Source organism: Amaranthus tricolor, chromosome 17 (genome assembly GCF_026212465.1).
Source record: "Amaranthus tricolor cultivar Red isolate AtriRed21 chromosome 17, ASM2621246v1, whole genome shotgun sequence".
Lineage (NCBI taxonomy): Eukaryota > Viridiplantae > Streptophyta > Magnoliopsida > Caryophyllales > Amaranthaceae > Amaranthus > Amaranthus tricolor.
In genome coordinates this window covers 15,748,054-15,760,641 of record NC_080063.1, presented here as the reverse complement: position 1 = coordinate 15,760,641, position 12,588 = coordinate 15,748,054, and the positions used below count along the sequence as shown (strand labels likewise).

Below are 12,588 nucleotides of genomic sequence, written 5' to 3'. Positions count from 1 at the left end.
TGAAATTTAATTCAAATATTTTATTTTTTCTAGTTTAGGGTATAAGTAGGTCTAACAAGATTTTATATGTGAAAATTGATTCAAATAAGTCTAAAGGGGTTATGGCGTTATGAGTTAAATATGAAGTAAGTCAAAATTCTAAAACAAGTTTGGATAAATCTAAGTGTAATAATATTCAATCTGAACTCAAATCTGATTACTTTTTGGAGATGCTATCTAAGTCTAAAGGGGCAAGACTTGACTTACACCAATTGCGTCTCAAAGGATGATACTTAGACCTTTGAATTGAGGTCAAATTTGGAGATGCTATCCAATTGCAGTCATTATTGATCCAATAAATCTAAGTTAATCAAATAAGATCATTTAAAATCAACGATGAAACAAGTTATCGTAATTTCTTCATAATAAAGTTGAAATTATTAATATTGAATTATTAGTCACCGATAACAAAATGCTTTAGATCATTCTTGCAAGATATTCAAAAATCAAATTAATTACTCCTATTATTTTACTTGCTCAAACTAAGAGCTAAGGACTTGCTTGATATAAAGTTTTCATGATTAACCAGCTCGAAGACATACCCGATTGAGAACGACATCAAGTTTCATTGAAGCAATTGCTCGAATACCATTTGTTTACTGACAACTCAAGGCTAAGTGAGCTTATGAAAGAGGGTTGAGCCCCAAGGAAGGTTGAGGATCAATATTTTGTCGTTGAGCATAGTTGAGTTACGAATGTGATTTGTGATACAAGGAAAGAATACCGGTAACTCATCACCTACGATAACAAAGGGGACAGAGCGTTATCGGCAATTAGTTAAGTATCGGATGGAGAGAATGGTTTTTCTACCCAAACAACACGGTTACCCTCGTTTAACAATCATCAAATCATAACTATTTTCTTTGACAAGCAAATGACTTGAAACTAGATTCAGAAAAGATGTTTCTTACAAAGTGCTCTCTCGCACAAAATTAAGTCATCTTACACAAAGGATAATTCCACTACATTTTACTGCCTCGCTAAAAGCTCAATCTTCTCTGCTGTTCAAATCTTTGTTCCCAACTACTCTGTATCGGCCCATTGAAATGCCAGAATGCTTGAAAATCTTGCGTCTTTTGAAATGCTTGGTCCCAATAGGCGAGTTATAATGAGTCGGAAATTCAGAATTATTGTAAAATTACTTACCTACAAGTAGGATGGTCACCTTGAGGTTGTGTTTCATGTCCCGCTGCAGTCTGAGGAGCAGCTGGTGGAGCAGCAGATCCATAAGGCACGTTGTTCGCAGGTGGTGGAGCAGCAGATCCATAAGGCACATTGTTTGCAGGTGCTTGACCCTGAAGAGGGGCTATTGCACCTCGAGGCATTTCATACGCTGCTCTTTGTGGATCATAAGGTGCCCTTTGCGGATCATAAGCTGCTCTTTGTGGATCATAAGCAGCTCTTTGCGGATCATAAGCTGCCCTTTGCGGATCATAAGCTGCTCTTTGCAGATCATACGGAGGTCTCGGCATGTCATAAACTCCTCTATATCCATCATAACCTGATGCTCTCTGAGGATTGTAAACTTGACCACCCTGTGGGTTATAAGCTTGAGCCCTTTGGGCTTCATAACCAGGGTAAGCAGGCCCAGTTTGAGGAGCAGAATAAGTAGGGGTACCACCACTACTGGCTACCACGCCACCACCTGCAGTAGCAGCAGACGCATGCCCACCAGCAGCAGCACTGGACGGAAACGTCTGATGTGTCTGTAAATGAAAGCCAAGAGATAACCTCACTCACCCAAAAATTAACATTTATACTGGAACCAAGGAATAAGTAAGCAACTCAATTTCAGCTTATGAAAGCAATATTTGATTCAGGAAAGCAATAAGGCAAGGACGAGTTTAAGTTGTATTTAACCACATCAATAACAAATCTTGATTGAGCAGTATCTAGAGAATTTATTCGACAAGGGCATTAATATTTATCATCAGCAAAAATATTATACTCAATATATTAAAAAAAATTAAAAAAAAAAAAAAAGCACCCAGTCACCCACACAAGAGGTTTAGGAAGGTGAAGATGCAAGTAGCCTAAGCCCCTCATTCAAGCAGAGAGGTCATTATCAATAAATGCATACATCAACAGATTTGACAGGTAGATCACAAACAAGATTAGATTTTAAAAACATAAAAAAATAATTAAAAAAAGAACTGGCAGAAGCAGAAACGAGATATTAGGAACCAGGAACAATAGGTTAATACTAAAAAGAATATTTATCACTAACTACAGCTGTCGAGATTTACAACTACAAGAGCCAAATCTAACAACAAATCGCGAACAAATGACTGAAAATAAACTCACACAAGAAAAAGTCAAGAAACAAAATCAAATGAGATCAATGGCGGATACAAGGGGTATCCGGGTGCTCAACAGACAGCAATTAATGTCAGATGAGCTGGTGTTACCTTCACTTTCTTACCAGCGACCCAGGAAGGTTCGAGTACCTTCACTCTTTTTTTCCCCATATTTCATTCATAGTTAATTGATTAAATTAGTATTTAGTATGTTTTCATATTTGATTATTATTTTGATTAAGTTGGTTTTAGGATCTTTTGTTAGTATTTATTAATGTGTCTTATTTCGTTGGGGGGCAAAGATTAATGGTTCTTTGGATTTGTATTATAATGGACTATATTAAAATAATTCATTAAATCATGTGTACTTTTTATTCTGTAAAAGTTGCACATGACGTTTGCAGTTTGTTACTAAGGATTAACGAAGAAACCTCTTTATTAGTGTTATCACTAACACATATAACGTTGCGTACATCGAACCCCAAACCTCACCTTAGGTGGGTGCCACAGTGCCACTTTATGGCACTTGTTAATGTAAAGTATGTATTTATTTGTATTGAGTTTATTTTCATTAACTTAAAAGATCTTTTACTATATTGGTTTTAAATGACATGACGTAATATTAATTTTAAAATTTAAAATGACATCAAAAAAGTTGTCAAAGAGTGGCCTTCAAATCAACATTGCCTTAATTACAACGTTGTTAAATGTAATTTTTTTCAATTGTTGATATCACTTATTTTTTAGATTCGTTGCATGAGATATAGCGACGATACTGAAACTCAAGCATTGAAAAGATCCAAAGAAAGAAAAGGGATACCAAATAATAGTAACCTCAAAATCATAGCAAAGTGATCTGATGAGCAAAAACATTACAGCTACAACCATTGCAACCCAAATAATGCCACAACAACAAGAACAAGGTCAAAGCCTTGATCCTTAAATATGGGATCGACTACATGAATTAATATATCAGTCCTGATCGTCCACTTGAATTCTTATTCTCCATTTATTCCAATTTTCTACCATCTCAATTAGTAAGTCTGGATACTTTATATCCTTTTTCACTCATATCCTCCAAGTAATTTTCGGTCTTTCTCGTCTTGTTTTTAAGTCTCTCAAGCTCCAATTTTATATTTTCCTTACCTGTTTACTAATATACCGTCTTTGCACATGCCTAGACCATCTTAAACATTTTCTTTTATCTTTTCCTCAATTTTTGCAACTCCTAAACCCTTTCTTATATCTTTGTTTTAAATTTTATTCTTCAAGGTACGTCCACTCAGACATCAAAGCATTCACATCTCCCCTACTCATCTTTATACTATGATGTTTTCTTAAAAGTCCAACATTTTGATCCATATAGTAGCGTTGATACAATGGCTGTATGATATAACTTGCCCTTTCACTTTAAGAACACATCTCGATCACATAATTTACTAGTTTTCACTCTCTATTTTTACCACATACTTAATTTTATGGGTCACATCTTATTAGATGTCCCCACTACTCTGAACAGACTCAAGGTATTTGAAGCATCCATTTGGAGCAAATTCTTTCAACTCTAATTTTATAGTGTCTCTTGTTATATTGTTTGTGCTAAATATTATTTATTATGTTATGTTATTAAAAATCCTAGTATAGATCTTATGAACCTACAATCTAAATATTTAAAACCCAATGAATCATGTCAATAAGTCAGTGAGCAAAATTGGTCAAGAATCATTCAAAACTTGCAACAGGATTGTCAATCCTACAATACAACAATGTCAGTCTTAATCCAAATCAGCTATATGAGCAAAGACCGCCCACGACCCACATGGATTCTTATTCTCCATTCATTTTGATTTTCTACCATCTCAATAGATCTTTCATATCTCTTTCCACTTCTACCCTTCGGGGCATCTTTGGTCTTTTTCGCCCTTTTTTAAGTCTCGCAAGCTCTAACTTATTGTCTGCCCTATCGTTTCACTAACACCTCATCTCTGCACATGCTCAAATCATCATAAACGATCTCTGTCATCTTTTCCTTAATTTTAACCAGTGTAGCCAGGATCAATGCCTTAGCCCGCGAACTGCGATCTAGATCGTTCGACCCAACTCGCGGATCATTCACGATTTGGATCGCTTGGGTACACGATCTGGAACGTGATATCAGGCGATCCATTCTCAGCCTTGAAAGATATCTAAACAGTCCAAAAAAATCGAAGATAAAGAAAACAGGGAGAAGAGAAAAGGGGAAAGAAAAGAAGAAAACTTATCATTAATGGTGTAGATGGAAGCTTCATATCAATGGTGTGGGTATTTTGAAGAAAATGGAAGAAACTGTAATCAGCCGCAGGAGGAGTACTTGCTTTAGTCCCTTACCTTTGGTCCCTTTATTAGGGTTTTTATTCTTGTTTTTATATAACACTTATTTTAACTGATAAGTAATATGTTTTGAGCTTTGGGAACTAATATTTTTATTCCAATTCTAACCTCACACATTTCTAATTACATATTTTAAAAATTTTTAATATGTTTTGAGCTTTGGGACACTAATATTTTTATTCCAATTCTCACCTCACACATTTCTAATTACATATTTTAAAAATTTTCAAAAACAAATCAAGTGAGTTATTCCTTTTTCTATTTCTTATTTTTATCCCTTGTTTCTACAACTATTTATTTTAATTTTAGGTAATCGATCCCAAATCGTACCTCGACCCGAAACAAATCGTTCCGTGACTCCTTTAATCTCGAATCAAAAATTTTTTGATCCCACCTCAAAATTTTAAAATTAGCGAACTACGATCCCGATCTCGTTCCGCAACCCAGATCGTACCTCGATCCTGGTAACAATGATTTTAACAACTCCCAAAACATTTTCCTATGAATTTGTTATCTTGTCTTAACACATGCCTAGACTATCTTAAACGATTTTCTTTCATTTTTTCTTAATTTTTGCATCTCCTAAACCCTTACTTATATCTTTGTTTCAAATTTTATTCCTCAAGATATGTCCACTCAGCCATCGAAACACTCGCATCTCCCTTACTCATTTTTCTACAATGATGTTTTCTAACAAGTCCAATATTTTGATCCATATAGTAGCGTTGATCTAATGGTTGTTTGATATAACTTGCCCTTTAACTTTAAGAACACATCTCAATCACATAATATTCCAGTAATTATTTTTACCACATACTTAATTTTATGAGTCACATCTTATTGGATTCCCCACTACTCTGAAATATGGACTCAAGGTATTTAAAGCATCCATTTGGAGCAAATTCTTTCTATTCTAATTTTATAGTGTGTCTCGTTATATTGTTTGTGCTAAATATATAATATTATGTTATTAAATATCCTAATATAGATCTTATGAACCTACAATCCAAATATTTAAAACCCTTTAACTCATGTCAATAAGTCTGTAAGCAAATTTGGTCAAGGATCATTCAAAACTTGCAATAGGATTGTCAATCCTACAATGCAACAATGTCAGTCTTAATCCAAATCAGCTATATGAGCAAAGGTCGTCCACATGGATTCTTATTCTCCATTCATTTTGATTTTCTATCATCTCAATAGATCTTTCATATCTCTTTCCACTTTTACCCTTCAGGCCGACTATGGTCTTTTTTGCCCTTTTTTAAGTCTCGCAAGCTCTAACCTATTATCTCCCTTATCGGTTCGCTAACACCTCATTTTTACACATGCTCAAACCATCATAAACAATCTCTTTCATCTTTTCCTAAATATTAACAACTCCTAAAACATTTTCTTATGTATTTGTTATCCCTAAAAGTATGTTTGTTTAACCATCTAAGCATCTATATTCCCACTACTTCATCGTACAATCTAGGTTATAATTGGAACTCAAAGCTTAGATACCTCAAGTAATCTAAAAAAGACTACTCTTTAAAAAAGAAGAGCATGTATATACATAATACTTCTAAAGATATATGACAATGAAAAAATATTTTGACCTTTTAATATCTCACTTCATATGTTGGCATCAACTCTATGCCTCCCTAGTTTTATACAAGAACGATTGAGTGTGCCTGAGACATGAGGCATGAATTGGGCATGGACCGGGTGCTTTAATAGGGTTGCTGAAGCAAATCCTTAAGGCAACCACTATTGGCAAGGCCTTAGAGTGTGTTTTGGTCGTAGCCCTAGAAGAAGTCCATTTGACTCGGACACCCACTAGAGTATGTTTTCTCGTCTCTTGGAAATTCCTAGGAGTTTCTAATGGAGTTTTAAGTTATTTTATCTGAGTTCTAATTTATTACTCCTATTATTTTTATGGGTCAAACTCACGAGTAGGAAGAAAAATGAGGGGAACCTCATTCTCAAACGCCCTCAATAAGAAGGATATGAACCCTCGCTTTTAAGCCAAAAGTGAAAAGCCCACCTAATTGAGTCAATCTATACTTTCAATGAAACCAAGTTAGTACCTAGTGTCAAAACAAGGTCAAGGTTTATAGTATGAGACGAGTCGTAAAAGTTATCAAAAAAAGGTGTATATAACCCGCATTTTACATGATTGATCCAAATTTTGACTATTTTGGTTCATCCAATCAACATTGTGTTCACTACACTTTCTTGTAGCCATGTGGGTTCTTCCCTCTTTAGATTTCTCTGACTTCGGGTAAAAAAAAAATTAACACATTCAAGAATCCTCTCTTCCCTTTCCTAACATTACCATCCAAATATCCATTTAAGGAAATAAGAAAATAGAAATTACTATTTGTAATACAAAACCAAACCATGAATCTTATTATCAGTATCAAGCGTATTATAAGGGTAAGGTTGTGTACATCTGATCCCTCAAATCCCACCTTAAGTGGAAGACACTTAATGGCATTGGGCAATATAATGTTGTTGTACTGATTTTAAAAAAATCTTAGCATGTGCCTAGTATAAAGGATTATATTAAACAAAAGAAACAAGTTGAACTTGAACGCCTAGTGCATACGAATTGTTCAAAGTTATAATTTTAAATCTATTCAAAATTTATTATCAACATTTGGGGAATATTGACATATGAAACTTAACACAAGATTAGAGAAGCTTGATAATGAAGGATGAGGAAATATGCAAGGGGATGAGGAGAGAAGTGACTCTTTCTATATAAGCTTAGTGTTTCAAAGGCTCTTTCAAACATATGGATATGTTTTAAAGATTTTAATATGGGCCTACATTTGCAAACCAAAAAAGGAAAAAAAAAAAAAAAAAAAGGAAAAGAAAAAGGACTTATGGTTTCCAAAATCTTCGATTTGGATCCAATCTGAATATTTTGTTTAAGTGGGATACGTGATTCAAAATATCCAATTTTGGAAAAACGAATCAAATCAAACTTTAGAATGATTCGGATTGGATTATTATGCACTTACTCCATGAATCACCAATGTGATTCTTCTTACTTCATAGACAAATGTCCAAGAACACAACTGCAGCCATATATCCATCTCAAGCGCCAGCTTCGCTAGTCAATGTCTACAACAACTTGCATATTCCATTATCCCTCTATTACATAGTGGATTTAATGGTACTATCTCTTAGTAAAAAGCTAAAGCTTGTATAATGTGTGCCTCAAATCTCAAATTTGCTCTTATTAAGAAATTAATTTGAAAACTACAATTTTACCCAGAAATATAAGCTTAAATTATATAGACTAGAACCACTATATATGTAAAGTTGATAAAACCTTAGTTCCAAAATGCAATACTTTGGAAATTTTGGCTCTTTGTTAATTTTTGGTTTTCATTTGGCTAACGTAGTCCATCCTCAATTCTACAAAGGAATTTATCCTTAAAAAAGCATCTGGTGCCCCGAATGATATGGGCACTTGGGAGTAGGAAGAAATTTTCATAAATGCAATAAGGCCTCGCTGGTTAATTTATGTTGACGTTGTGATAAGAATATAACTCAACAAAGACTCTATCAATAGTATGCTTGATTTAACAAAAGGATCTAGAAACTTTTAGTCTATAATATTGAAAATTTTGGGCATGAATATGAACGAGTTCAAATGGATTGTCATCAAGTATGATAAGGAACTTCCAAATTTCTTTAAAATCAGCCAAGTTCCATGATAAAATTGCTTTGGTAGCAAATATAAGTGAAAATATCAAAAGCAAAGTATACGAGTTTGATCCAACCCTTAAAAATCTTAAGGCGAATGTCATAGAAAGAGAGAGGAGAGAGTGGTGAATAAAAGGGATGTTACTAATAATAGAATCAGAAACTAAATCGAGTCAATTGAAGATGAAGACCATAGATTGGCAAGAGGTACTATAATGCATTCTAAAGTGCTTCAAAGGTATTGATTCACATTTTACAAATAAAAGGCTATATAAGCCACAAATTAACATAGTCAAAGCTCAAAAAGTTGTAGTGACCAGATTTCCCCTTGAAAATTTATAACACTTAAAGGAATAAATTTTAGAAAAGGCATCCTACGCCCAAAAATTAGACAACGGTCTCTTATAGAAATCACATAGAGCAAAAATAAGGTTGCGTCATATCATATTGTATCGACCAAGTAGTTAAGGTTTTCAAATCTACCAACTTGATACTACTCTACTCGCATTGTAAAGGCGTAAAAAAAGTTATAGACGGTTTAGGGGACACATGTCAAGGTTTTGACTAATAACTGGCATTATGTATAATAAGTGAACGTTAGTCCAATTGCAACCAAAGCCATAATTTCACACGAGGGGTTTCATAAAAAGATAAAAGATATGGGGTGTGGACAAGACAATATACACATCAGACTTCAAATTACTAAGCTACAGATCTCAGCAGTAAGTCAACACATATTGAGCATGGTGGGAAGGCAGAAATTGGCATTCTTTGAACTCTTGACCCCTTAAAATTAAAAGGAGGGATTTCCTTTAAAGGCTATAGCACAGGTGTTAAAAACACATTGATCACACTCTGCATCAAGGATCAAATTGTTCTAGTGTAGGATTTAATAAACCTATTAAGAACTTCTCAAATGAGGGTACAGCTGAAGGAAGGATAAGCAACCCAATGCGAAAATGTAAGCAAATCAACATGTTCAATGTGGACAAACAATAAAGTCAAAGAACAATGTGGGCAAAGAAAAAGCAACAGGTGTATGACTATATGCTTGATACAAAAATTTCACTAAAATTTTAAAACAACTATCACTATTTAAAAATATTTCCACTTATTTGGGAGATAAATGTGGCTCACACATCAGCAGTGGATTAAAGACTACAAAGGATATATACCTGTGGTACTCCAAAACTTTCTTCATAAGAACTATGTACTGAAGGATTGTGAGTAGAGGCATCCCTGTATCCAGCACCACTACTATAAGCTGCATGGGCAGAGACATAAGAAGCAATTTAGACATAATAAAAAACAATGAACCCACAAAGCAATAACAGATTAACTGCGATAAAAAAATACCAGGTCTTTTATCAACATTTGCAGGATTACTCAATTCAGCGCGAAGTTTTGCCACCTCATCTGCCATGCTCCTATACTCCTTGCCCATAGCTTGAAGAGATTCAAGATGATCACGGTAAACCTTTCTTTCATGTTCAAAAGTGGCCCTGCAAGGTTTCAATTTCAGCATGCCAAAATACAATCAAAATGAAGTCCCAAACTAAGTGCAGGCAAAGTATACAAATCATAAACACAACATTAACAAATCAGAAAACTACATAAAACTAAATTATCAAAAGTTAGCAGTTTGAAAGACCAATACTTGTACTTATGAAATTCTTGTCTGAGGTGATCGAGTTCAGACATCATAGTGGGTATCTGCTGAACATCTACATGTGCCCTTTTAAGCTCATTATTTAGTTGTTGTACTTTGGAAAGAAGCTCTTGCCTCACTTCCACCAAGTTCTGTGCCTCTGTCCTCGCATGTTGCAATTCCAATTTAAGGCGATCTCCTGCCTGCAATTCAGCTTCCATCTTTGAAATTTTTTCCATAAGAGCCCTTATCTGTTGCTCTCTCTCCGATTTTGAAACTCGAATTTGTGAATCCACCATCCTAAGATCCTCTTGTGCAGCTGCAAGTTGTTGTCTCAATGATCCATGGGTGCCAGCAAGTCTTTGGTTCTCTGTTGCCAGCCTCTCCATCTCTGCATGTTGTGTGGCAAGCTTCTTTTCCAAAATTTCCAGTGGCGGCAACATTTCATTATGAAGAAAACCATCATGCGGGGGTCGTATTCCAGCTCCAAACGGCTCTGGATGCACCAAACCAGGGCCATGGACAGAATGCCTCATATGATGAGGTGGTAATCGACCTTTGCTCCCCATTCCCTCGCTGTTGTACAAAAGTAATCAATGAGATTGACACACCTATACTAATTTAATAAGAGTTTCACCCACATTGGTACCAAAATATCCATTTGTAAAATTGTCAGAATGCAAAGCTGATGCTCCTTCCTTCCCAACCCAAATTAAGAAGAAAATTTTGTAACAGAAAAAGGCTCATAATAGAAAGTATGCAATGGTCACAGTAAATGGCATAAAAAAATAAACAGTAAATCAGAAAACGCAATCATTCCTTAAAAGCCATTTTACATCAGCGAATGCGCTCTAACTAATCAAACACTAAAATCTGCAAGATTGAGCTGGAATGAATAAGCTCAAGCTCACTTCCCAATATTTTTCTTATATAAAATATAATATTGATGCCTATTCAACAAAACAGAATCACCATTCTACTGTTCTGCATACAAAAAGTGCCAAGGATATTCATATTTCCTAATAGCACTCTTTTTCCCACCCAACGCCTAAGCAAAATTAAGATTTTTTCCCTACTTGAGATTGTTCTGGATCAAATACAACAAAAAATTCAAAACTTGTGTAATTTTGTTAAGTGAATCCACAAAAAAACCTGTTAAGAATGCTGATTCCAATAACTGCAATTAGAAAAGGCTAACATAGCTTTGGTAAAAGTGAACAAAAAAAGACACTGCTGATCATGTAAAAATGTATTACGTATATGAACTAATTTTTCTAATTTAGCATTTCCATTATTCATTACATAGTCACATTTTCTCACGAATAATGAAAGAAAGAAATAAAAAGTGTACTTTAATACTCCCTACTTCAGTGCTCAACCAGTTTGTAGATGAACTTGAGTGCATGAATTAGCAAAAATAGAAGGAAGTATGACCCACAAATTAAATTGTAATAACAAGAAATATGTGTATAATAGAATAATTTCGAAGAAAAATCACGTATCCAGATGAGCAATTAGTCTAAACAAATCGAAATTTCATTGTTATTTCTTTCCCCTTTCAATCGTTAAAGTATAGAAATAAGAGAATTCAAAATGGTACCTCTAAATCGACAGATAGATTGCAGCTCTCTTGGAGACTGCGTAAACGACTAACGCTGGAGGGTGGCAGGAAGATGTTGATCAATTCGGCGAATTAGGGTTCGAAAACAGGGGATCTTGATAGTTTAGGGTTTGGAAATTGGGGATTTCGAATTAGAGGGACTCGAAAATCAGAGGAGGGGGGGGGGAATAATGTACAATTCTTTTAACACAAAATCATTGGGAGAAAGTCTCGTTTCGTTTGTGAGAGGCATTTTATTGAACGGTCCAATTATTAGGAGTACTTTTTTACAAATTTTAAGATTTAAAATATTAATTATAAAATTTAAAATATCAATTTTAAGGCTTTAGAATTGACATTTTGAGTTATTAAATTTGTAAACGATTTAAAATACTAATTTCAACACTTAAAAAAACAATTTACCTTGTGACTTATAGCACTAATTTCAAAGCTTAAAATACACACTCCAACTTTGAATATGATGACTACAAATTTTTAATTGGTGTTTTAAATCTTGAAATTAATCTTGTAAGTTTTCATATTGACCTATTAAATCTTGAAAATTGGTATGTTAGAATTAAAAAAATTACTAAACTTGCCGCTTGCCACTGCTTAGACCATCTTATATGAGACTTTGTAGTTAAAAAAAGGATGGAAGAGGAGGAAAATGGATTTTTATGTAATTTTTGTGATAATCAAACTTTCATTACGTATATATTGGTAGAATGAAATTGTAAAAATCTATTTTGTTGAATCTATAATGGCAAATCATATTTTTGTAAAAGTGAATTCTTTATCATAAGATATGAAATTAAGATCCTTTAATTTAGACATTTTCACAAATTACGTACTTAAATATATTGTGATATATTCAGATATATTTGTCATAAAAAGTAATGGATCGCATGTGAATTGTGAAAGTAAAAAAATGT

General features: G+C 34.1%; 1 protein-coding gene across 1 annotated transcript; it reads right to left on the bottom strand.

The window, feature by feature from the left end:
* Positions 1-871: 871 nt before the first annotated feature.
* LOC130804632 (protein FLX-like 2) lies at positions 872-11,890 on the bottom strand. The gene is made up of 5 exons (XM_057669145.1): positions 11,657-11,890; positions 10,066-10,632; positions 9,765-9,910; positions 9,584-9,672; positions 872-1,745 (listed from the first exon to the last, which is right to left on the bottom strand). The coding sequence occupies exons 2-5, from the start codon at positions 10,623-10,625 to the stop codon at positions 1,182-1,184; spliced, it is 1,359 nt and encodes a 452-aa protein (XP_057525128.1). The 5' UTR covers positions 10,626-10,632; positions 11,657-11,890; the 3' UTR covers positions 872-1,181.
* Between the last annotated feature and the right edge of the window lie 698 nt (positions 11,891-12,588).